The following is a 23,846-nucleotide window of genomic DNA, read 5'->3' as shown; positions in this document are numbered from 1 at the left end:
TGGGTCAGCCACATCGTGAATCAGGCAGCCACACCAGCAAGAGATGAAAGGGCATACCTCTGATTCCCTCCTGCAGAATTCAGATGAGAGGCCCTGCCATTTTTTTTTCTTTAATTCAAAATCAACTGAAGAATCACTTGTTTTATTGTTATTCCCAGGGCTGCGTCCAAAGAGAACCCTGCGTTTGGTGCTCTGGACTGCGGAGGAGCAAGGTGGAGTTGGTTCCTCCCAGTATTATCAGCTGCACAAGGTAGGATAGCAGCCGTGGACTGCTGGGCATTTGCACATGTAATGTCAGTGTCAATGCACCAAGAGCACTGACGCTTCTGGTTTGAAAATTTCCTCTATTGTCCTGAAGACTCAACAGTACTCTGTGGTAGGCTGACCCTGGCAAACACCCCTTGCAGAAATCTTCTTCATTCAGCCCCATAAAGGAGAACACCCTGGTGAGCTGAGGAATTTTCTATGTCTATGTTAATCTGTGGCATTAGAAAGATTCCACTTGGTATTTAGCCATTTTCGTTGACTCTCCAGTTCTGCTGGGCTCATGTATGCCAGAGAAGCAGTAATAGGTTCACAGTCCCTGTTCCTATTGAGCCCACCCCCATGCCCCAAGGTCCCAAGTGCTGGTATTTGAAAGCCACATCCTAAGACCTTGAGTCAGCCAGGAGCGTTGATAATGGCCGTGGGAATGGCAGCAACCAAAGGTCTCAGACCTGGGAATGTGGAGGGCAGTATGGTTTGACACTGACCAAAATAAGGCAAAAGTGAAGCTTGAGGCAAGAAGGTGATAGTGGAAAATCATATATAGAAATACAAGACCGCATTTAAGACAGGGAACAGGGGCTCTCAAGGCAAAAGAAATAAAAGCAAAAATAAACAAATGAGACCTAATCAAGCTTAAAAGCTTTTGCACAGCAAAGGAAACCATAAAGAAAACAAAAAGACAATCAATGGAATGGGAGAAAATGTTTGCAAATGACTTGATCAACAAAGATTTAATATCCAAAATGTACAAACAACCCAATCAAAAATGAGCAGAAGACCTTATAAGACATTTCTCCAAAGAAGACTTATAGATGGCCGAGAGGCACATGAAAAGATGCTCAACATCACTAATTATTAGAGAAATACAGATCAAACCCACAATGAGGTATCACTTTACATCAGTCAGAATGGACATCATCAAAATGGCTGCAAATAGTACATTCTGAAAGAAAAGGGAACCCTCATACCCTGTTGGTGGGAATGTGAATTGGTGCAGCCACTTTGGAAAACAGTAGGGAGGTTCCTTAAAAAATGAAAACTAGAACTACCATATGACCCAGCAATCCCACACCTGGGCATATATCTGGAAAGGATGAAAATCCTTAATCTGAAAAGATACATGCACCCCAGTGTTCATGGCAGCACTAATTTACAATAGCCAAGACATGAAAAGAACCCAACTGCCAGTCAACAGATTTATGATGTGATAAGTCTGTTGACTGGCAGTTGGGTTCTTTTCATGTCTCAGCTATTGTAAATTAGTGCTGCCATGAACACTGGGGTGCAAGTATCTTTTCAGATTAAGGGTTTTCATACATACTGGAGAAGGCAATGGCAACCCACTCCAATACTCTTGCCTGGAAAATCTCATGGATGGGGGAGTCTGGAGGGTCAAACATGACTGAGCGACTTCACTTTCCCTTTTCACTTTCACGCATTGGAGAAGGAAATGGCAACCCACTCCAGTGTTCTTGCCTGGAGAATCCCACGGATGGGGGAGCCTGGTGGGCTGCCGTCTCTGGGGTTGCACAGAGTCGGACACGACCGAAGTGACTTAGCAGCAGCAGTAGCATATATACATACATACATACAGTGGGGTATTATTAGTCATAAAAAATTGACATTTGCAGCAACATGAATGGACCTAGAGAATATCATACTAAGTGAAGTATGTTAGACAGAGAAGGATAAATATTTTATGATATCACTTATATGTGAAACCTGAAATAATACAAATGAATGTATATACAAAACAGAAACACAACCACAGACATAGAAAACAAATTTACGGTTACCAAAGGGGAAAGGGAGTCAGGGTAGCGGGGGATAAATTAGGAGTATGGCATTATCAGATACAAACTACTATATAAAATAGATAAGCAACAAGAATTTACTATATAACAGAAGATATACAGAATCTTGTAATAACCTATAATGGAAAATATTCTGAAAAAAATATGTATACGTAACTGAATCACTTTGCCGTATACCTAAAATTAAAACAATATTATAAAATCAACTAAACTTAATTTTTTTTTTAAAAATGAGGGATAGGGAGATTAATGTCAAGAACAACCTTTGAGAAAGGGGAGAAGGGGCAAGATGTACAAGCGCAAATCAAGTGTTAGTGTAAAGCGGAATTCCCCAGTCAGTGGCCGTGCTCAGCAGTGACGGCTGAGAGGAGGAGCGGAATCTGGTCTGCAGGATTGCTCTCCCTGCATCTCCAGGCTGAAAGGAGCACATCTTGTAAGTTTCAGTTATCTAAATCAGAGAGAGGTCTGTTTTCCAAGTTGTGTTTATATCCTTTTTGATCATTTGACAAAGTCAGTCTCTGTTACCCTATTTCAGTTATGCAGAGCTTAAGAATGAGTTCAGGGTCACAAATTTGGTTCACTAAATATTGTTACTTTCTGTACAAAGGAAGACCATGCCTTTTGCCCAACTCTTTCTCTACTTCAGTTCTTAAGGCCTCAAGTGTTCATGGAAAATAAGATTAATTCAGATTATGTCTTTTGGTTGGTGGGTCAGTAGCATCATCTTCTCTCCATTGTAGTGGACAAGATCAGATAGGAGTCATTCTAAATCCAGCAACATTCAGTTAATATTCTCTGAGAATCTACCGTCTCAGACACGATAGTAGGCATTAGGTTTACTGTCATTAAGAAGCCTCACCCTGACCTTACTGAGACAGCTGTCAAAAGAAGGGCACCGACCACTGAACTTCAATCACAATATAATGTGTTAAGAGTGTTCTGATAAAAAATAAATCAGCGATGGAAGAGAGAGAAAATTCACGTAACCTGGGCTTCGGGAGCAGTCACAATGGACTACATGAGAGAAATGACATCTAAGCAGAGACTGAGGACTAAGCAGAAGCCAGGTAAGGGAAAAGTGTTGGCAAAGAGGAAGTGAGTCCGGAGCAGTGGGACCTCCATGCGCCAAGGCTGGAGGTACAGAGGTCACTGGACACAGTAGAGACTGACAGAGTGGCTGCTGCATCGAATGCAAGATGCCATGGGAGAAGCAAAGAAGAGAGAGAAAAAGGAGCCTGGATGAGAAGGTGCAAACCATGCTTAGAAGTTTGCACTTTATCCAGAGGACAAGGGAGTCATTAAATTATTTTTAAGAAGGAGTGTCTAGAATCTATACATATTAAAAACAAAACACCTAAAGGAACTCTTTTAAGCTCTGTCATTCTCTACTTCAAGAAAAAAAAAATTATTTAATAATAAAACTGCAATGGCTCCAGCTTGAAATTTCCTCAACCATTGAAATTCCTTAGATCTGAAAAAAAATTTTTATTTCTCTGAAGATATTGAGTTTTGCTGTAGTTTTGTAGTAGTAACATGGATAAAATTAGAAATTACTGGATTTTAAACTTCTAAGAGGTTGGCAGGTATGAACACACACACACATATATGCATATATACTCAAAGGACATGCAGTGAACCTGTTTTATCTTGAAAACATCCACGTTGCCTTCATACAAATGTGTCTATATACTGGTGGCTGGTCTGAATTGCAATTTCAGGGATCAAAAGAAGAAATTCCAGAAGGAGAAAACATAAGCCTTTTGTTTTAGGATAGCTCTTTATCTCTCCTTTAAAAAGGCATTCTATGTGTTTTACAAGACACAACCAATTCTGAAGGACTTAATTCTATACTCTTATGATTAGCATATGGATCTAAGAATTGTCAAGAGCAAATGATTTCTGGGTGGCTGAGTTTAACTTTGAAGTAACTATAACAAGGACCTCATCCCTGAGGAGTAAGTGAGTTTGAGTGAGTAGTCAGGAGGGAGGAAAAAAGGAAAGCCACCCTCCTTCATATTGATGAGAACTGCCTGACAAATACCCTTGGCATCGGTAGGAGTGATAACAAACAAGAACAGAACTTGAATTTTGTAATTGTAAAAAGAAAAGATTTGAACTTTTAAAATAACTATGCTAGCATTTTTATGATATGGTTATTAATGATCTATATCAAGGATCAGTAAGTTATGGCCTGTGGATTAAATCCATATGTTTATGTACAGACCTCAAGACAAGAATGCTTTTATGTTTTAACTGATTATGTGACTGAGATTGTATGTGGCCTGCAAGTCCCAAAATAATAAGTATCTGGCCCTTTACAGAAACGGTTCATTGATCCTTAATTTATATGATAAAAATCATAAAATATTTTCATGTTGTTTCCATACAATAATTTATTTATAACTTTGTATGACCTAAATGATAATTTTATAGATTTTATTTGGAGCCAGTTAACTGTTTTGCAGACAGATATTATTTCAATATCATAAATTCCATTACCACTCTGTTTTTATGCATTCTTATTTGGTGTAGAGTTTTACCATAAAGTTAGCTAGACTTTCATAGCATTAATTATAGAGAAAACCAGTATGCAAAAAATTTCTTCTTTTTGTATGTTTGTAAAAAATTATTATTTCTTCTTTTTTTGTTGCCCCGAATATATTCTTTTTTCATCATTACAGAATCTTTTCAACATTAAAAGTACTATAAATATTACTTCAGTGGATATGTATATAAGCTAAATTTTCATGGGAATAAAATTAATATTACCATTTATTATCCTTTTCTTAGGAAATATATCTTTGTTTATAATTAATATATTCATAGAAAAATATATAAAATTAAAATGATTTAAAATCATATGCTTAAACTTATTACCTAATTTTCAAAATTGTATTCAGATTGAGAGCTGCCTTTACTTCATAATTATGCTTTCTTATAAAGTATTAGTTCAATTTTTTAATAATTGCTAGCCTTACTTAATTGTCATGAAATATGTGAGGCCATTTGTGGTTTGCATATAAATTTTGAAACGAAAATCGAACTTTATTGTGGTATCTAAAACACTTTACAAGGAAGCAAATTCCAACTGAAAAAGGTCTATGAGCATTTTAGCAAGCATTACTAATAAATAATTCAAACAGGAAATACTGAGTTTTTCACTATATTTTGGAGTCAACTTGAATAGAAATCATTCCTGGTGTCCATCCAGCATGCCCGTAACAATTCATAGCATAAAGTCCCATAAGGGCTGTAGGGCTGTGTACATATTATTCTCTTTAAAAAACAAAAATGGCAAAAACACCACAGTATTATAAAGTAATTAGCCTCCAATTAATATAAATAAATTAATTTTAAAAAGTTATTTCACATATTTTGATAAACTGTAAACTTTTCTCTCCTAGTGTGGAAATCCTTCCACAGTCTCCATACATTATCACATGAACTTGAGAATTATTAAAATGTATATTGTTTGTACTCTATTGATTCATTTAAAAGTAACACATTTTTCAGGAGCTTCCCTGGTGGCTCAGTGGTAAAGAATCCGCTGGCTAATCCAAGAAGACTGAAGAGACGTAGGTTCTATCCCTGGTTTGGGAAGATTCCCTGGAGAGGAACATGGAGGTCCGCTCCAGTATGCTTGCCTGGAAAACTCCATAGACAGAGGAGCCTGGTGGGCCACAGTGCATCGGCTCACAAGGAGTTGAACATGGCTGTGACTGAGCAACTCACAGTGTGAGGTGTGCTCATGTGATAGAGTAGTAAAGTCCCATCAGTCGGCCAGTGGGAAATTTTTCCAGGTCCTGTAACTATTTTGGAGTACTGATGGGGGCGTATTAGGGGTGAGGCTGGTGAATTTCTTGGTGGGAGTAGGCGGCCATTGGATGTTTAGGTGAAGGGGCCACTCCTCCTTACCCTCAGCTAACTTCCTGCTTAATGCATGGCTTCACAAGAGAGGCAGACGGGACTTAGCAACTAAACAATAACAATACAATTTTCCTGCTGCTTTATTGAGGAATAATTAGCACTCAGTGATAAAATGTGCAGTTATGCTATCTAACTGTCTCATCCTCTTCTGTACTCTTCTCCTCTTGCCCTCAATCTTTCCCAGAATCAGGGTCTTTTCCAATGAGTCCGCGCTTCATATCAGGTGGCCCAACTATTGGAGCTTCAGCTTCAGTCTGTCCTTCCAATGAATATTCAGGGCTTATTTCCTTTAGGATGGATTGGTTGGATCTCCTTGCAGTCCAAGGGACTCTCAAGAATCTTCTCCAACACCACAGTTCAAAAGCATCAGCTCATCAGTGCTCAGCTTTCTTTATGGTCCAACTCTCATATCCATACATGACTACTAGAAAACCCATAGCTTTTACTACATGGACCTTTGTCAGCAAAATGATGTCTCTCCTTTTTAATATTTTGTCTAGCTTTGTCATAGCTTTTCTTCCAAGGAGCAAGCATCTTTTAGTTTTGTGGCTGCAGTCACTGTCTGCAGTGATTTTGGAGCCCAAGAAAATAAAATCTGTCACTGCTTCCACTTTTTCCCCATCTATTTGCGATGAAATGATGGGACCAGATGCCATAATATTGGTTTTTTTTTAAATTTTATTTTATTTTTAAACTTTACATAATTGTATTAGTTTTGCCAAATATCAAAATGAATCCACCACAGGTATACATGTGTGCCCCATCCTGAACCCTCCTCCCTCCTCCCTCCCCATACCATCCCTCTGGGTCGTCCCAGTGCACTAGCCCCAAGCATCCAGTATCATGCATCGAACCTGGACTGGCATCTCGTTTCATACATGACATTTTACATGTTTCAATGCCATTCTCCCAAATCTTCCCACCCTCTCCCTCTCCCACAGAGTCCATAAGACTGTTCTATACATCAGTGTCTCTTTTGCTGTCTCGTACACAGGGTTATTATTACCATCTTTCTAAATTCCATATATATGCATTAGTATACTGTATTGGTGTTTTTCCTTCTGGCTTACTTCACTCTGTATAATAGGCTCCAGTTTCATCCATCTCATTAGAACTGATTCAAATGTATTCTTTTTAATGGCTGAGTAATACTCCATTGTGTATATGTACCACAGCTTTCTTATCCATTCATCTGCTGATGGACATCTAGGTTGCTTCCATGTCCTGGCTATTATAAACAGTGCTGTGATGAACATCGGGGTTCATCGCATAATACTGTTTTTTAAATGTTAAGTATTAAGCCAGCTTTTTCACTTTCCTCTTTCACCTTCATCAAGAAACTCTTTTAGTTCATCTTCACTTTCTGCCATTAAAGTGGTATCATCCACATATCTGAGGTTATTGATATTTCTCCCAGCAGTCTTGATTCCAGCTTGTGCTTCTTCCAGCCCAGGGTTTCTCATGATGTACTCTGCATATAAGTTAAATAAGCAGGGTGACAATAGACAGCCTTGACATACTCCTTTCCCAATTTTGTACCAGTCCTTTGTTCCATGATCGGTTCTAACTGTTGCCCCTTGATCTATATACAGATTTCTCAGGAGGCAGGTAAGGTGCTCTGGTATTCCCATCTCTTTAAGAAGTTTCCACAGTTGTTATGATCCACAAAATCAAAGGCTTTGGTGTAGTCCATGAAGTAGAAGTAGATGTTTTTCTGGAATTCCCTTGCTTATTCTATGATCCAGTGTATGTTGGCAATGTAATCTCTGGTTCCTCTGCCTTTTCTGAATCCAACTTGTACATCTGGAATTTCTCAGTTCACATACTGCTGAAGCCTGGCTTGAAGGATTTTGAGCGTTACCTTGCTCCTAGTCCTATTGCCACTGCTGATTTTTCCAAATTTGCTGACATATTAAGTGCAGCACTTTAACAGCATCATCTTTTAGAATTTGAAATAACTCAGCTGGAATTCCATCACATCCACTAGCTTTGTTCGTAGTAATTCTTCCTAAGGCCCACTTGACTTCACACTCGAAGATGTCGGGCTCTAGGTGAGTGGCCACACCTTCATGGTTTTCTGGGTTATTAAGATCTTTTTGTATAGTTCTTAGGTATATTCTTGCCACCTCTTCTTAATCTTGTCTGCTTCTGTTAGGTCCTTGCTGTTTCTGCCCTTTATTGTGCCCATCTTTGCATGAAATATTCCCTTGGCATCTCCAATTTTCTTGAAATATCTCTAGTCTTTCCCATTCTATTGTTTTCCTCTATTCCTTTGCATTGTTTACTTAAGAAGGCTTTCTTATCTCTCCCTGCTATTTTCTGGAACTCTGCATCCAGTTGTATATATCTTTCCCTTTCTCCTCTGCCTTTTGCTTCCCTTTTTTCTCACCTATTTGTAAGTCCTCCTCAGACAGCCACTTTGCCTTCTTGTATTTCTCTTCCTTGAGGATGGTTTTGTTCACCCCTTCCTGTACAATGTTACGAACCTCCATCCATAGTTCTTCGAACACTCTGTCTGCCAAATCTAATCCCTTGAATCTATTTATCACCTCCACTGTATAATTATGAGGGATTTGATTTAGGTCATATCTGAAAAGTCTAGTGGTTTTCTCTTCTTTCTTCAATTTAAGCCTGAATTTTGCTCATGATCTGAGCCTCAATCAGCTCCAGATCTTGTCTTTGCTGTCTGTATGGAGCTTTTCCATCTTTGTCTGCAAAGAATATAATCAACCTGATTTTGGTATTGACCATTTGGTGATGTTCATGTGTAGAGTTGTCTCTTGTGTTGTTGGAAGAGAGTGTTTGCAATGGCCAGTATGTCCTCTTGGCAAAACTCTGTTAGCCTTTGCCCTGCTTCATTTTGCACGCCAAGGCCAAACTTGCCCATTACTCCAGGTATCTCTTTACTTCCTACTTTTGCATTCTAATCCCCTATGATGAAATGGATATCGATTTTTGGTATTAGTTCTAGAAGATCTTGTAAGTCTTCATAGAACCATTCGACTTCAGCTTCTTCGGCATTAGTGGTTGGGGCATAGACTTGGATTACTGTGATGTTGAATGGTTTGCCTTGGAAATGAACCCAGATCATTCTGTCATTTTTGAGACTGCACCCAAGAACTTCAATTCAGACTCTTTTGTTGACTATGAGGGCTGCTGCATTTCTTCTAAGGAATTCATGCCTACAATAGTAGATATAATGGTCATCTGAATTAAATTCGCCCATTCCCATGCATTTTAGTTCACTGATTACTAAAATGTTGATGTTCACTCTTGCCAACTCCTGCTTGCTCACGCCCAGGTTTCCTATTGTGTGAGTAGTATATAGCACAACTTCTTCATCCATTCTCCTACTTATGGTCATTTGGGTTGCTCCTAGCTTTAGCTGTTGTAAATAAGGCTGATATGAAATTTTTGTACAAATCTTTAGGTGAAGATATGCATTTCTTTTCTCTTCTAGGAGTAGAATTGCTGGCTCATGTGAGAGATGAATGACAACCTTTGTTAGAAACTGTCAAAGTGGCAGGAGGTTATACCATTTGACATTCCCACCAGCAACATACGAGAGTCTTAACTGCCCCCCCATCCTACCCAATATATAGTAGTATTTGTTAGACTTTTTATTTCTGACCATTCTTGTTGTTATTATTATTATTCAGGAATAATAATTTTACGAGATACAGTTCTGAAAAGTCCCCGGGAAAGTTCTGACTCCACTTCTAATGGCCATCATTGTTTCACCCTTTACTGCTTCCTTGCCTTCATTCTTTGTTCAGTCTTATGATTTACCAAGATCAAAGCCCTTTTTACCCAGCATGAGATTTGTGGAGCTATTCATGGTTGGAGTGACCTTATTTCAATTTGAAGGAACACGGAGAACAGGTTATAGAAATGCCCTCCTCTCATGACCACAGCTGACTCCCTAGAGACAGACCTCACAGCAGGGTGGGGCTACTGGAACTCAGCTGGAGCCAAAGGGGGCCTGAGGCTCCACTGGGTTTTGGGAGGGAGATTTCCCTTATGTCCCCGAAAGAGTTTATTCTAGAAAGTGGGAAAAGGATGTCAGAAAATGTTTTGTGTTATTCTTTATTGATAAAATTATTATTTTTAAAAAATATGACTTTTTTTTGGTTGAATTCAGCTTGCATTCACTGAGAAAGGAATGTCGCCACATGTAGAGGCGATATTATTGTGCTCTAGTGATTTTCAAGAGTTTACTTATCAGAGTGGAATTTAACTTTGGAATTAAAAAACATTGCAGATGATTTTATTGAATTTTCATGTCAATGAGTCAAATGAGTGTTGTCCAGATGCCATTTGCCTAATCTACTTTTCATGGGAACAATGTTACTTTCTTCTCTACTCTTAGAAGGAGAGCAGGATGTCATTTCTCATGTCCTGAAACTTACAAAGGAGGAAAAACACCCTAGACTAGCTTCAACTCTATTGCTGGCATTTTTAAATCTTTTCCATTTTAAACAAAAATATGATCTGGCATAATTATAATGAGTAAGGTAGTCTGGCCTTGAAAAAGCCTCATTACACAAAGTAATCAAATAAAATAGATTGATATGTTCTATTCTGGCATGAAAAATATTTTAACCTTTTCCTGATTTATTGCACAAACTACTGGCAATTGAATTACTGGGATTATGAACACTGCTGTGTTCTGGTAGTCATTAATAAGGGCAATATTTTAAACAGGCTTTATTAAATGAGGGATGGGATGTATGATCATTCTAAATACATTAGTTTATCCTAACTCTAGCCAACTCTAAAACAGAAAAAGTTAAAATGAATATGTATAATATTTTGTCAGAATTTCTGGTGTTGCCACGCTGAGGAACAAAATTTCCTCTTTACTTATGTAAATATATAAAAATGCCAGCTTCTTTTAGTAGTAAAGTTCTTGCCAACTTCCCAACCCACGCTGGGTTCATGTTTCACTCTAAAATAAAAGATACTTGGAAATGCTTTTGAGAATTCTTCAATGTTATTTGGGCAAATGGATTTACTTTGGCATTTTTATTTTACCAACCCTATTGCTTCCATGTAATGTTGATTTAGTTAGGGTGACATTGCTAGAGACAAAACAGTGTTGTACTCATCTGCAGCTCTGGTTATAAAATAATAGACCTGATAGGCTCATTCAGCCTGATTGTGTCTGGACTGGGTCTCCAGAATGGCATTTCTTATGTCGTTAATGTTCCGTGCGGTATAGATGTACTAATCAGAGGTTATGGTTTCAGTCATTACTGCTGGGCTTCGATGCATCCATGTTTCTCTTTCAGTGCCTAGGTATTTGCATGAGTCTGTCAAGCACATCACAAAATTGGTTTAAATTTCATTTCTCTCAGTGTCTTTTTGGTCTGGAGCCCCATGTAGTTCCAACATTCACATAATTTCTACAGCACGCCTGGGAGCTCTTTGGGGTCTTATTCGAATTTGTGAATTTTATTTTATATTTTAAGGCAAGTGCTGTCTTTTGCATTTGTTTGCTTTCTCCTGAGAATTCCATTATGACTATGGGACTTTAGAATATTCTGTATTATATTTATATAGATGTTACGTCAGCCTGGACAGAGAGGTCAAAATATTTCCTTTGGTTTTAGGACAATCACAGTAAGCCACCTTGTCAAAGAACACGAGTAGGCTTGGACTCACCTCTTTCTTTTAACTCTTTAGAAGGTATACTTCTTGGTGAAGTTTTTATTATTTTTTTCCATATAGGAGAAAAGAAGTCATTTGAAGTAAAAAGACTACCTGTGACAACTAGAAAGGAATCTTTGATCTTGCCTACAGCTGTGGGGCAATATTTATCATATTTATCATATGACCTTAAGTCACAGGTCACAGTGAAGTCTGGCTTGAGTATTGGTTTTAGCCCAAACATGTAAAGAACCACATCCTGACTTCTCTACTATGACTACTAATCCAAATAAGGCAACCACCTTTCAAAGCTGGTTCCAAGAACACTGTGGCAAAGCCCCAAGGTTTATTGTGAATTCTTGTGGTTGGCATCTTACCTCATTTGTTCTCCATTTGTAAAACCATGACTGACTTCAGTTTGTACCCAGCCTGTGTTTTACTAGCTTACTAGAGGCTGCCTAGTAGGCACAAACAGCTTCTGCCTCTATTGCTAACCAGGTCGTGATCTGACCCGGAAGGACCCATAGCATATTTAGTGCATGAAGTTCCTAAGAGACCAGGTTGGCACACAAGGATACACAAATCTGAAGTGAGGTGTCACGCTTAGGCTCCCAAGCGACTTATGCATCACAAGAGCCTTTGGGATTAAATTGTCAGATCCCATGCACAAGTTACAGAGTCAACAAACCACTTTTGAACCACCAGCACTATTTTAATTCACCTAGGAATGTCATCTTCCCTTTGTCTTCTAAAGTGAGGGTTGGTCAGCTTTTCTTAGGGATCAAGTAGTAAATATTTTAGGTTTTCAGGCCATATGACCTCTCTATTCAACTCAGTCTTTATAGGTCCAAAGTAGTCATGGACAATACTAGACAAATGAGCCAGACTTTTCAAATAAAATATAAGAAGGAGAAGGAGAAAAAGGAGAGGAGGAAGAAGAGAGAAGAGGGGAGGAGAAAGGGCAGAAGGAAGGGAGGAGAAGGAGGTGGTCAGATATGACGTGCTGGCCATAGTATGATGATTCCTGTTATTGGGAAGAAGTTTAAAGAACTTTCTTCCAAATCTTTTTTCAATTTCATAATCACACCATTTGGAGAAAGAAGTTTGTAGCACATGATGGTATTCTAACATTTAGAGTGTCTTTAGCTAACATTTAGATTTTAATATGACTGTTATTTGCATGCTCAGCACTCAAGAGGTTTCAGTTTTTTCCCCTTGGATATTTGGCCAACAGAATACACCATTGCCAGGTCAGTCTGTCTCATTAGTCATAGCCCAGTGAGGCACACAACAAGTATAGTAAGCTGATTGGATGACAGGGTTAACATACTTCCTCAGTATTTCCTAAAGAAGAGCAGAAGATTTTATCAAGATAACTAAATATGATAACATTTGAAAATATATTTTAAATGGCATTTTTAAAATGTAGAAGCAACTTTGAAAGAAATTAACACTCTAATGTATAATATCTTGGCAGTTTTCTACTAATCCATAGCAATTGTCATTCACTGTTTAACCACATCCTAGTTTTATCCATAGATTTGCCTACTGTGTCTTTTTAAATCTGAATTATTATGTGAGAGAGAAGCTCTTTCCAGGAAACCCCAAGAACCTCATCTCTTTTGGTAATTAGTAGCCCTTCTAGAGGGAGAAGGAAATAGCAACCCACTCCAGTATTCTTGCCTAGAGAATCCCGTGGACAGAGGAGCCTGGTGGGCTGCTGTCTGTGGGGTCACACAGAGTCAGACACGACTGAAGTGACTTAGCAGCAGCAGCAGCCCTTCTAGAAGCTAGGACAAACGTAGACAGCATATTAAAAATCAGGGACATAACTTTGTTGACAAAGGTCCATATAGTCAAAGCTATGGTTTTTCCAGTAGTCATATACAAATGTGAGAGCTGGACCATACGGAAAGCTGAGCACCAAAGAATTGATGTTTTTGAACTGTGGTGTTGGAGAAGACTCTTAAGAGTGCCTTGGACTGCAAGGAGATCAAACCAGTCAATCCTAAAGGAAATCAACCCTGAATATTCATTAGAAGGACTAATGCTAAAGCTGAAGCTCCAAGAGTTTGGCCACCTGATTTGAAGAGCAGACTCACTGGAAAAGCCCCTGATGCTGGGAAAGATTGAGGGCAGGAGGAGAAGGGAGTGACAGAGGATGAGATGGTTAGATGGCATCACAGACTCAATGGACAGGAGTTGGTGCAAACTCCAAGAGATAGTGAAGGTCAAGGAAGCCTGGCGTGCTGCAGTGCATGGAGTCACAAAGAGATGAACACGACTTAGTGACTGAACAGCATAAGTCTTTCTAGAAGTTTGTCCTCTACTCTGGCTGCTGCAGTTTTTGTATACTTCTGCTAGAATAACACATAACCATTGAAAAATGGTCTGTTGATGATGGTTTGAGGAATGAATAGGCAGAACCAAGCTAGCAGGGCTGCCAGCAAGGTCAGTGCTAGAAAGCAGATACTGGATGGTGAGTTTACTTGGGACTCTGAGAAGGAGTGTGCAGAAGTCACAGTAGGTAGTACTGAAACTGTGTTACTTTCAGGACTAGAGATCAAACAGGGAACTGAGAAGCAGAATCATGGGACACAGCTGAGAGCACAGCCTGAGTATTGCCCGTAGTCCTTTGTCTTTCTCTCTGGAACTCATCCCAGTAGGTCATTCACATAAGTATTAACCCAAGTCCTGTGTTGTCTTAAAGATACCACTTCTCCCCTGATAGAGTAGATTATGGTCTGGCTTTCTAGCTTGCTTATCAGTTAGGATATAGCTATAATTCCTTCTGACTCATCTATTTGTGTTAAAAGCATAAAGATATAATTTTTTCCAAACCAAACGATTAGAACTCTCATTCCTTATTTTCTTTCAGAAGATCTCACTCTTGCATCGTCTTATCAAATGCTTGTACTGCATTTAAAATTATTCATTCTGGAAGCTGAGGTTACCCCTAGCAACCAGCAGTTTGCCTAAACTGCTTTGGTTTCAGAGTTCTCTTAAAGGAGAAGTCTCAGAATCAATTGCTCAAGAGCTTTTATACCCCACACAGCACAATGTATGTAGACAAAAATTCGAATTTTTAAAACTTACCAAAACCTTTCAAAGGAGGTTTAAACTGGTTTCATAACATGAGTTATTTTGAGGCTAGACAGAATATTCATTACTAGTTTAAAAAAGAGTCTAATTTACTTTGAGAAATTTCTATAGTTTCATTTAATGAAACTCATCCTCATGAAAGTACACATGATCCTATCTTCAGTTCAGTTCAGTTCAGTCGCTCAGTCGTGTCCAACTCTTTGCAACCCCATGAATCACAGCACGCTAGGCCTCCCTGTCCATCACCAACTCCCGGAGTTCACTCAGACTCACGTCCATCGAGTCAGTGATGCCATCCAACCATCTCATCCTCTGTCATCCCCTTCTCCTCCTGCCCCCAATCCCTCCCAGCATCAGGGTCTTTTCCAATGAGTCAACTCTGCATGAGGTGGCCAAAGTATTGGAGTTTCAGCTTCAGCATCAGTCCTTCCAATGAACACCCGGGACTGATCTCCTTTAGGATGGACTGCTTGGATCTCCTTAGAGTCCAAGGGACTCTCAAGAGTCTTCTCCAACACCACAGTTCAAAAGCATCAATTCTTCAGTGCTTGGCTTTCTTCACAGTCCAACTCTCACATCCAAACATGACCATTGGAAAAACCATAGCCTTGACTAGACTGATCTTTGTTAGCAAAGTAATATCTCTGCTTTTCAATATGCTATCTAGGTTGGTCATAACTTTCCTTCCCAGGAGTAAGTGTCTTTTAATTTCATGGCTGCAATCACCATCTGCAGTGATTTTGGAGCCCAGAAAAATAAAGTCTGACACTGTTTCCACTGTTTGCCCATCTATTTGCCATGAAGTGATGGGACCAGATGCCATAATCTGAGTTTTCTGAATGGTGAGCTTTAAGCCAACTTTTTCACTCTCCACTTTCACTTTCATCAAGAGGCTTTTGAGTTCCTCTTCACTTTCTCCCATAAGGGTAGTGTCATCTGCATATCTGAGGTTATTGATATTTCTCCTGGCAATCTTGATTCCAGCTGTGTTTCTTCCAGCCCAGCATTTCTCATGATGTACTCTGCATATAAGTTAAATAAGCAGGGTGACAATATACAGCCTTGATGTACTCCTTTCCTCATGAAAGTACAGATGACCCTATGTTAAATACTTGTAAGTTTGCATTTCAGGAGACTCTGCAGGTATTCACTAACACCTGGGGTTGTGTGATGCACCTCCAAGCCCATCCCTGGCATGACTGGATGGTATTTTCCCCTCCAAAGCTCTGGAAGACTTTATTATGCCCCACAGAACTAAATGGGAGACAATAAAACTGTTATATCCTTTGAATTGAATAGGAAAGGTCAAAGGGAAAAGAATGCAATAGTAGAGGAGGAAAGTGCTTTTTGAAAATTGTTCAATTTTTCCATATAAGAGAAAATACTTTGTTCCTTTTAATAGATCTGGAGATGCAACACTAGAGATTTTTTTTGGTTAGACTTACAGAGAGAAAAGAAACAATCAAGAATTTTGAGAGATCCTATTTCCCAAACAAATATGTACTATGTTCTTACTATTTACAAGATGTTATTATAATCACTTGCATCTGTATGATCATTTGTAAGTCTGAATACTTTTTCATAGACACTGGTAATAGTAATGACCCTGGCAGTTGTCAGACCATGTACTGCTTTCCTTATTTGATATTTGAAAAAATAAGGCTCAAGAGAGTGAAAAAAAAAACCATGTTACACAGCATGGACATGCGCTCCAGAGCCTGAACCTGAACCTAGCTCTTCTGTCTCCAGACTTGAGCCATAATCATTTCTCTGTGTACTTACATATAGGATTTACATACATTTGTGTGTACATTTATCTGCTTGTCACAGTCTGAAGCATATACATACCAACTTATTAGGCATGCTGGACACAAAAGCTTTAGCATAGTCAGTGAAGCAAAAGTAGATGCTTTTCTGGAATTCCCTTGCTGGCTCTATGATCCAACGAAAGTTGGGAATTTGATCTCTGGAATTTGATCTCCTCTGCCTTTTCTAAACATAGCTTATACATCTGAATGTTCTCAGCTCATGTATTGCTGAAGCTTATCTTGAAGGATTTTGAGCATAACCTTGCTAACATGTGAAATGAGCAAAATTGTACAGTACTTTAAACATTCTTTGGTATTGCCCTTCTTTGGGACTGGAATGAAAACTGACCTTTTCCAGTCCTGTGGCCACTGCTGACTTTTCCAAATTTTCTGACATATTGACTACAGCAATTTAACAGCATCATCTTTTAGGATGTGAAATAGCTCAGCTGGAATTCCATCACATCCACTAGCTTTGTTCGTAATAGTGCTTCAGAAGGCCCACTTGACTTCACACTCCAGGAAGTCTGGCTCTAGGTGAGTGACCACACCGTCATGCTTATCTGGGTCTTTAAGACAGTTTTTGTATAGTTCTGTGTATTCTTGCCATCTCTTCTTAATCTCTTCTGCTTCTGTTGGGTCCTTAACATTTCTGTCCTTTATCATGCCCATTCTTGCATGAAATGTTCCCTTTATAGCTCCAATTTTCTTGAAGAGATCTCTAGTCTTTCCTGTAAGGAGTATGACAAGGCTGTATATTGTCACTCTGTTTATTTAACTTATATGTAGAGTATATTGTATGAAATGCCAGGCTGCTTGAATCACAAGCTAGAAACAAGATTGCCAGGAGAAATATCAGCAACCTCAGATATGCAGGTGATACCACTCTAATAGCAGAAAGCAAAGAGGAACGAAAGAACGTTTTGATGAGTGTGAAAGAGGAGAGTGAAAAAGCTGGCTTACTACTCAACAGTCAAAAAACGAAGAACATAGCATCTGGTCCCATCGCTTCATGGCAAACAGAAGGGGGAGAAGTGGAAGAAGTGACAGATTTTATTTTCTTGGGCTCCAAAATCACTGCTGATGGTAACTGCAACCGTGAAATTAAAAGACATTTGCTCCTTGGAAGAAAGCCATGAGAAAACCTAGACAGCATATTAAAAAGCAGAGACATCACCTTGCCAACAAAGGTCCATACAGTCAAAGCTATTGTTCATTCAGTAGTCATGTACCGATGTGAGAGCTGGACCATAAAGAAGGCTGAGTGCCGAAGAATTGATGCTTTCGAACTGTGGTTCTGAAGAAGACTCTGGAGAGTCCCCTGGACTGCAAGGAGATCAAACCAGGCAATTCTAAAGGAAATCAACCCTGAATATTCATTGGAAAGACTGATGCTGAAGCTGAAGCTCCAGTACTTTGACCACCTGATGCAAGGAGTTGATTCATTGGAAAAGACCCTGATGCTGGGGAAGATTGAAGGCAAATGGAGAAGAGGGCAGCAGAGGATGAGATTGGTTATATAGCATCACTGAGTCAATGAACCTGAATCTGAGCAAACTCCAGGAGATAGTGAAGGACAGGGAAGGCTGGCATGCTACAGTCCTTGGGGTCACAAAGAGTCAGACATGACTTAGAGACTGAACAACAGCAATGCTGGGTGCAATAACACATGAATGGATGAATGGAGAAGTCACGTCTAAATGCTTAGTTTAAAACACATATAGCGCAGAATCATATTTTATTGTATTTTGGAGTATAAAGGTCAAGGGATACTGTATAATCATGCAGACATTAGCTGTCACCAATAACATTAGCTGTCACCAATAGTTCTCAATGTTTTATACTCACCCTTTCTCTGAAGACTGTAAAAATAAATATATTTATTTGTTCCTGAGGTTAATTCTCTAAATCCTGTTACAATGATATAAAAAAATTTTAATATTCACTGTAATTTGCTTTTAGTTTGGGGCATTTTCTAAGTAATGTTTTAGCTAGACAATAGATAGAATAAAAAAAATGCAAAGAGAACTCTTAGTGATACAAAAGTCTTCACACTAATAAAAGTTAAAATCATTTCACTGTTTACTGGATGCTTGGGGCTAGTGCACTGGGACAACCCAGAGGGATGATATGGGGAGGGAGGAGGGAGGAGGGTTCAGGATGGGGAACACATGTATACCTGTGGTGGATTCATTTTGATATTTGACAAAACTAATACAATTTGTAAAGGTTAAAAATAAAATAAAATTTAAAAAAATAAAATAAAATTAGCCAACACACACAAAAAATAAATAAATAAAAGATTGACTTCAGATCAGAGAATGTCCTGGGTACCACCTTAGGACATCTTCCAAACATTTCTCCAAAGAAGACATACAGATGGCCAACAAACACATGAAAAGATGCTTGACATCACTAACTATTATAGAAATGCATATCAAAACTGCGATGAGATATCACCTCATACTGGTCAGAACTCTCATCACCATAAAATCTAAAAACAGTAAAATGCTGGAGAGGATATGGAGAAAAGGGAGCCGGCCTGCACCGTTGGCAGGAATGTAAGTACAGCCACTGTGGAGAACAGTATGGTGTTTCCTTAAAAAACGAAAAATAGAACTACCCTGTGACCCAGAAATCCCACTCCTGAGCATATACCCAAAGAAACCATAATTCAAAATGACTCATGCGCCCCAGTGCTCATCGCAGCGCTGTTTACAATAGCCAGGGCATGGAAGCAGCCTAAATATCCATCACCGGAGGAGTGGTAAGGAAGATGCGGCGCCCTTATACAGTGGAATGTTACTCAGCCATAGAAACAAACAAAACTGGGCCATTGGTAGAGATGTGAATGGACCTAGAATCTGTCATGCAGAGTGAAGTAAGTCCGAAAGAGAAAAATATATTTTAACACGTGTATGTGGAATCTGCCTCTAATCTTGCAAGAAAGGAAAATGAGATGAAAACTCTGATCCTTGAGAGATGGATATAGTATATATATTTATCTGTTTACATCTTTTGTACATGTGTTGAGCTTAGACACCTAGGAAAATATACTGAAACTCTCCACAAATGGAGTTCAGCTTACTTGCTCCAAGATAGCTGTGCCTGGAACACTAAGTCAGGAGGATACACCAGGGTGGATCCCTGCTTATGTTATTTTTACAGATTTCCAAGGGCAGAGATTTCACTCTGTCAGTATTTTTTTAGCATTACCATACAATAAGCATATTGCAGGCCGTGTCCACTTAGCAACGTCTTAGTTTAAGGATATAACTTAGAATAGCAGAGGAGCACTTATAATAGAAGTTAGCCATGAGATCTCCACTAGGTCTCCAAAAGTTAGTGTACCCTAAGCCTTCCCTGCCTTAGTAATCTCTGTGTAAAACACTAAGGAAGGAAAGACAAATTGTGGAGTAGGGGATGAATTGTGCATTGCGAAAGAGGAATTTAAACATTATTTACAAATTAAACTCAAAGAACACATTCTTTAGCACTTGTTCTGTTTGTTCATTTGTTTTGTTTTTAAGTAACGGGGATCTAATTTATTCTTTCCTTGGTGGGGAGATAAAATAATTTATACCTTCATTATGTTCTTTTCTTCATAATTGAGACCTCAGTTTGTTACTGCTTTTGGCAAATTGTACCTGCCAGAATAGATTGGTGTCTGCTCTTCTTCACTGAAAGGTGCCTGACCAAGAGCTGCCTCTCTTGAGTAGTTCAGTCTTCCAAAGTCTAATACAACAGAAGTGGAAAGGAAAGTGAAAGGAAGGATATGTTCAAGAGTGTATCACATCTTTAGAATCTAAAACACTAAGTCTATTGGCTTGCACTAGAGCTTGGCAGAAATACTGGCCACCCGTGTGATTTTTATCTTCACACTCATTTAGGCAATTACCTTGACATGGGACACAGTAGTGATGGTTTCCATTGAAAGGCTCTATTTAAACATCTTTTTTTCTGAATCACTGAGATAAGAATGGAACAAATGAAGATGGAAAAAATAATTGCTGGTATATAAGGTTTCTACTTCCAGTTCTCTTAAACTGTGTTAATGCCTAATTAATTACATTCCTATTGTACAAAAATATTGAGAATGCAAATATAATTTCTCAGCGAATTATTTCATTATATTGAAGTGACACACATGAAGTAATAACTTAATGTGGTTTTCATAAGAACCAGCAGTTGTGGACTTTCACTTAAAATTTTCAAGTGGAATGAAATGCACTTTTCTCATGACTACTGTGATTAAGTAAAAGTGCCTTCTATATTTATGTGTATAGTACTACCTTATTTTAGCAAATATTTATCATTGAAGTAGGGTAGTGAGGTTTATGCGAGTAAATTATTACTGACAGTGAAACCCAAGGAATGTAAAGGGATATGGCTGCCAACAGCTGCAAGAATCTGGACTATTCCTCTTTCTCAAAACACGGCTCCAGCAGTTGATGTACGAATAGTGGTGGAAGAGAGGTCCTTTTACATAAAAAAAAAAACAAAAACCCTCAACCACTCACACCTCTTCAGCTAGAACAGCAGAATATCAAATACTGTAGTCTCAAATTTAAGCTGTAAAATAATGGTGGGGCCTGAGAGAGGGGAGAGAAAACTGGAGAGGGACTTGGTGGGGTTGATTGGAAGAGATTTGATTCTCCATTTATTTGATTTAAGGGTTATCAGTTTTAAGGAGTGCAATTAGAAATAATAAAGCTTTTTCAGGAAAAAAAAATATGTACACGTGTGTGTTCTTGGTCCTTTCCAACTCATTGTCACCCCACGGACTGTAGCCCGCCAGGCTCCTCTGTCCATGGGATTCTGTGGGCAACAACACTGGAGTGCATTGCCATTTGCTTCTCCACGGGATCTTCCTGACCCAGGGATCAAACCCACCTCTTTTGCACTGGCAGGCAGATTCTTTACTGCGCTACCTGGGAAACCCCTCAGGAAAAGTAAAACTACATTAAATGTACAGTTTTTAAAAACTGACAATAGGGTACAGTATCTCACACTTTTGTAGTTCTCGCCAAGTCTAAAGATGGCTCTGGATACACTTTGGCCCTGAGCAGTGAGGCCTCAAGTCTGGTGAGAGGCCATGTGGTGGAACCTGTGCTACTCAGGTTGATGAGGGGCTAACAATGGCCTCTTACAGTTGACAGTTCAATTATGAGGCATATTGAATAAAGGATTTCCTCTGTATTTTCAGTTGGGCTAAGGTTGTTTTTTTCTTCCATTTAAGAATTTTAATATTTCTGAAAGTCATACAACTTCTTTTGAAAGTCTAAGGAAGTTGTCAACAAATTGTTCCATACCTGAGTAGAGGCCTCCATGATGCGTGTTTGGTAACACCCATCTTCGCTAACCCTGAACACTCTAGGATTTAGCCTGCTGCTGCTGCTGCTGCTGCTAGGTCGCTTCAGTCGTGTCCGATTCTGTGTGACCCCGTAGACGGCAGCCCACCAGGCTCCCCCGTCCCTGGGATTCTCCAGGCAAGAACACTGGAGTGGGTTTCCATTTCCTTCTCAAATGCATGAAAGTGAAAAGTGAAAGGGAAGTCACTCAGTCATGTCCGACTCTTAGCGACCCCATGGACTGCAGCCTACCAGGCTCCTCCATCCATGGGATTCTCCAGGCAAGATACTGGAGTGGGGTGCCATTGCCTTCTCCGAGGATTTAGCCTGAACATCTGTCAATTTCTACTGCCTTTCATTGTTTTGCTTCATATATGGAAATCAGTCTTCTGTATACATGAAACAGGAATTTTAGTCAATAATGAGGGGCTAATATTTTAAATTTAGGGATCTGTGTTGATACTAATGCAAATAACCAAAGTGTAAAATGAAATCTCAGAGACCCTTTGTGTGTGATGATGTTTGTTCATAGATAATGACAACTAATAAATGGCATAATTTGTTTATTTGCCTGGAATTTGGCAAGTATCTTATGGAATGTATCAATAACAAACTGTTAGTCACTCAGTAGTGTTCGACTCTTTGTGACCCCACAGACTGTAGCCCGCCAGGCTCCTCTGACCTTGGAATTCTCCAAGCAAGAATACTGGAGTGGGTTGCCATTCCCTTCTCCAGGTTGCCATTCCCTTCTCCAGGGGATCTTCCCAACCCAGGGGTCAAACTAGGTCTCCTGCATGGCAGGCAGATTCTTTGCCATCTGAGCCACAAGGGAAGCCCCAACAATCAATAACAAGGTGCATTCCAATTTCCAAAATGCTAAAATAGGAGAAAAATGTGATTCTTATAATCAAGGAAATTTGGTGTTTATCTGTTGACTTTTACAGTGGTAGAAATCAGATCAGATCAGATCAGTCGCTCAGTCGTGTCCGACTCTTTGCAACCCCGTGAATCGCAGCACGCCAGGCCTCCCTGTCCATCACCAGCTCCCGGAGTTTACTGACACTCACGTCCATCGGGTCAGAGATGCCATCTAGCCATCTCATCCTCTGTCATCCCCTTCTCCTCCTGCCCCCAATCCCTCCCAGCATCAGAGTCTTTTCCAAAGAGTCAGCTCTTCACTTGAGGTGGCCAAAGTACTGGAGTTTCAGCTTTAGCATCATTCCTTCCAAAGAAATCCCAGGGCTGATCTCCTTCAGAATGGACTGGTTGGATCTCCTTAGAGTCCAAGGGACTCTCAAGAGTCTTCTCAAACACCACAGTTCAAAAGCATCAATTCTTTGGCGCTCAGCCTCCTTCACAGTCCAACTCTCACATCCATACATGACCACAGGAAAAACTATAGCCTTGACTAGACGAACCTTTGTTGGCAAAGTAATGTCTCTGCTTTTGAATATGCTATCTAGGTTGGTCATAACTTTCCTTCCCAGGAGTAAGTGTCTTTTAATTTCATGACTGCAGTCACCATCTGCAGTGATTTTGGAGCCCAGAAAAATAAAGTCTGACACTGTTTCCACTGTTTCCCCATCTATTTCCCATGAAGTGGTGGGACCGGATGCCATGATCTTCATTTTCTGAATGTTGAGCTTTAAGCCAACTTTTTCACTCTCCACTTTCACTTTCATCAAGAGGCTTTTGAGTTCCTCTTCACTTTCTGCCATAAGGGTGGTGTCATCTGCATATCTGAGGTTATTGATATTTCTCCCGGTACCAAAAAAAATCAGAAAGCTAGTATTCAAGTAGCTTCTTGGTTCCTAATTTACCTTAGATAGTCCACTTTCCACCCATTGTCCTGCCATAATTATTAACCTTATGCTCTTAAAGGAGTCATTGGTTTGGGTGATCATTTATATAACTGTTCTATGTATTGG

At 39.4% G+C, this 23,846-nt stretch overlaps 1 protein-coding gene across 5 annotated transcripts in view; it reads left to right on the top strand.

Annotated features, from left to right (window-relative positions):
- The window catches only part of CPQ (carboxypeptidase Q), a 561,177-nt gene that overhangs the window by 435,004 nt on the left and 102,327 nt on the right, over window positions 1–23,846 (top strand). For all 5 annotated transcript variants that reach the window (XM_027561488.1, XM_027561487.1, XM_027561486.1 and 2 more), the window contains exon 6: window positions 159–250. In XM_027561488.1, the coding sequence (XP_027417289.1) occupies window positions 159–250 (92 nt within the window). The remainder of the gene's footprint in view (window positions 1–158; window positions 251–23,846) is intronic.

This window comes from Bos indicus x Bos taurus, chromosome 14 (genome assembly GCF_003369695.1).
Source record: "Bos indicus x Bos taurus breed Angus x Brahman F1 hybrid chromosome 14, Bos_hybrid_MaternalHap_v2.0, whole genome shotgun sequence".
NCBI classification, from domain to species: Eukaryota; Metazoa; Chordata; class Mammalia; order Artiodactyla; family Bovidae; genus Bos; species Bos indicus x Bos taurus.
The sequence above is the reverse complement of the archived record's forward strand: the minus strand, read 5'-3'. Positions and strand labels throughout refer to the sequence as shown.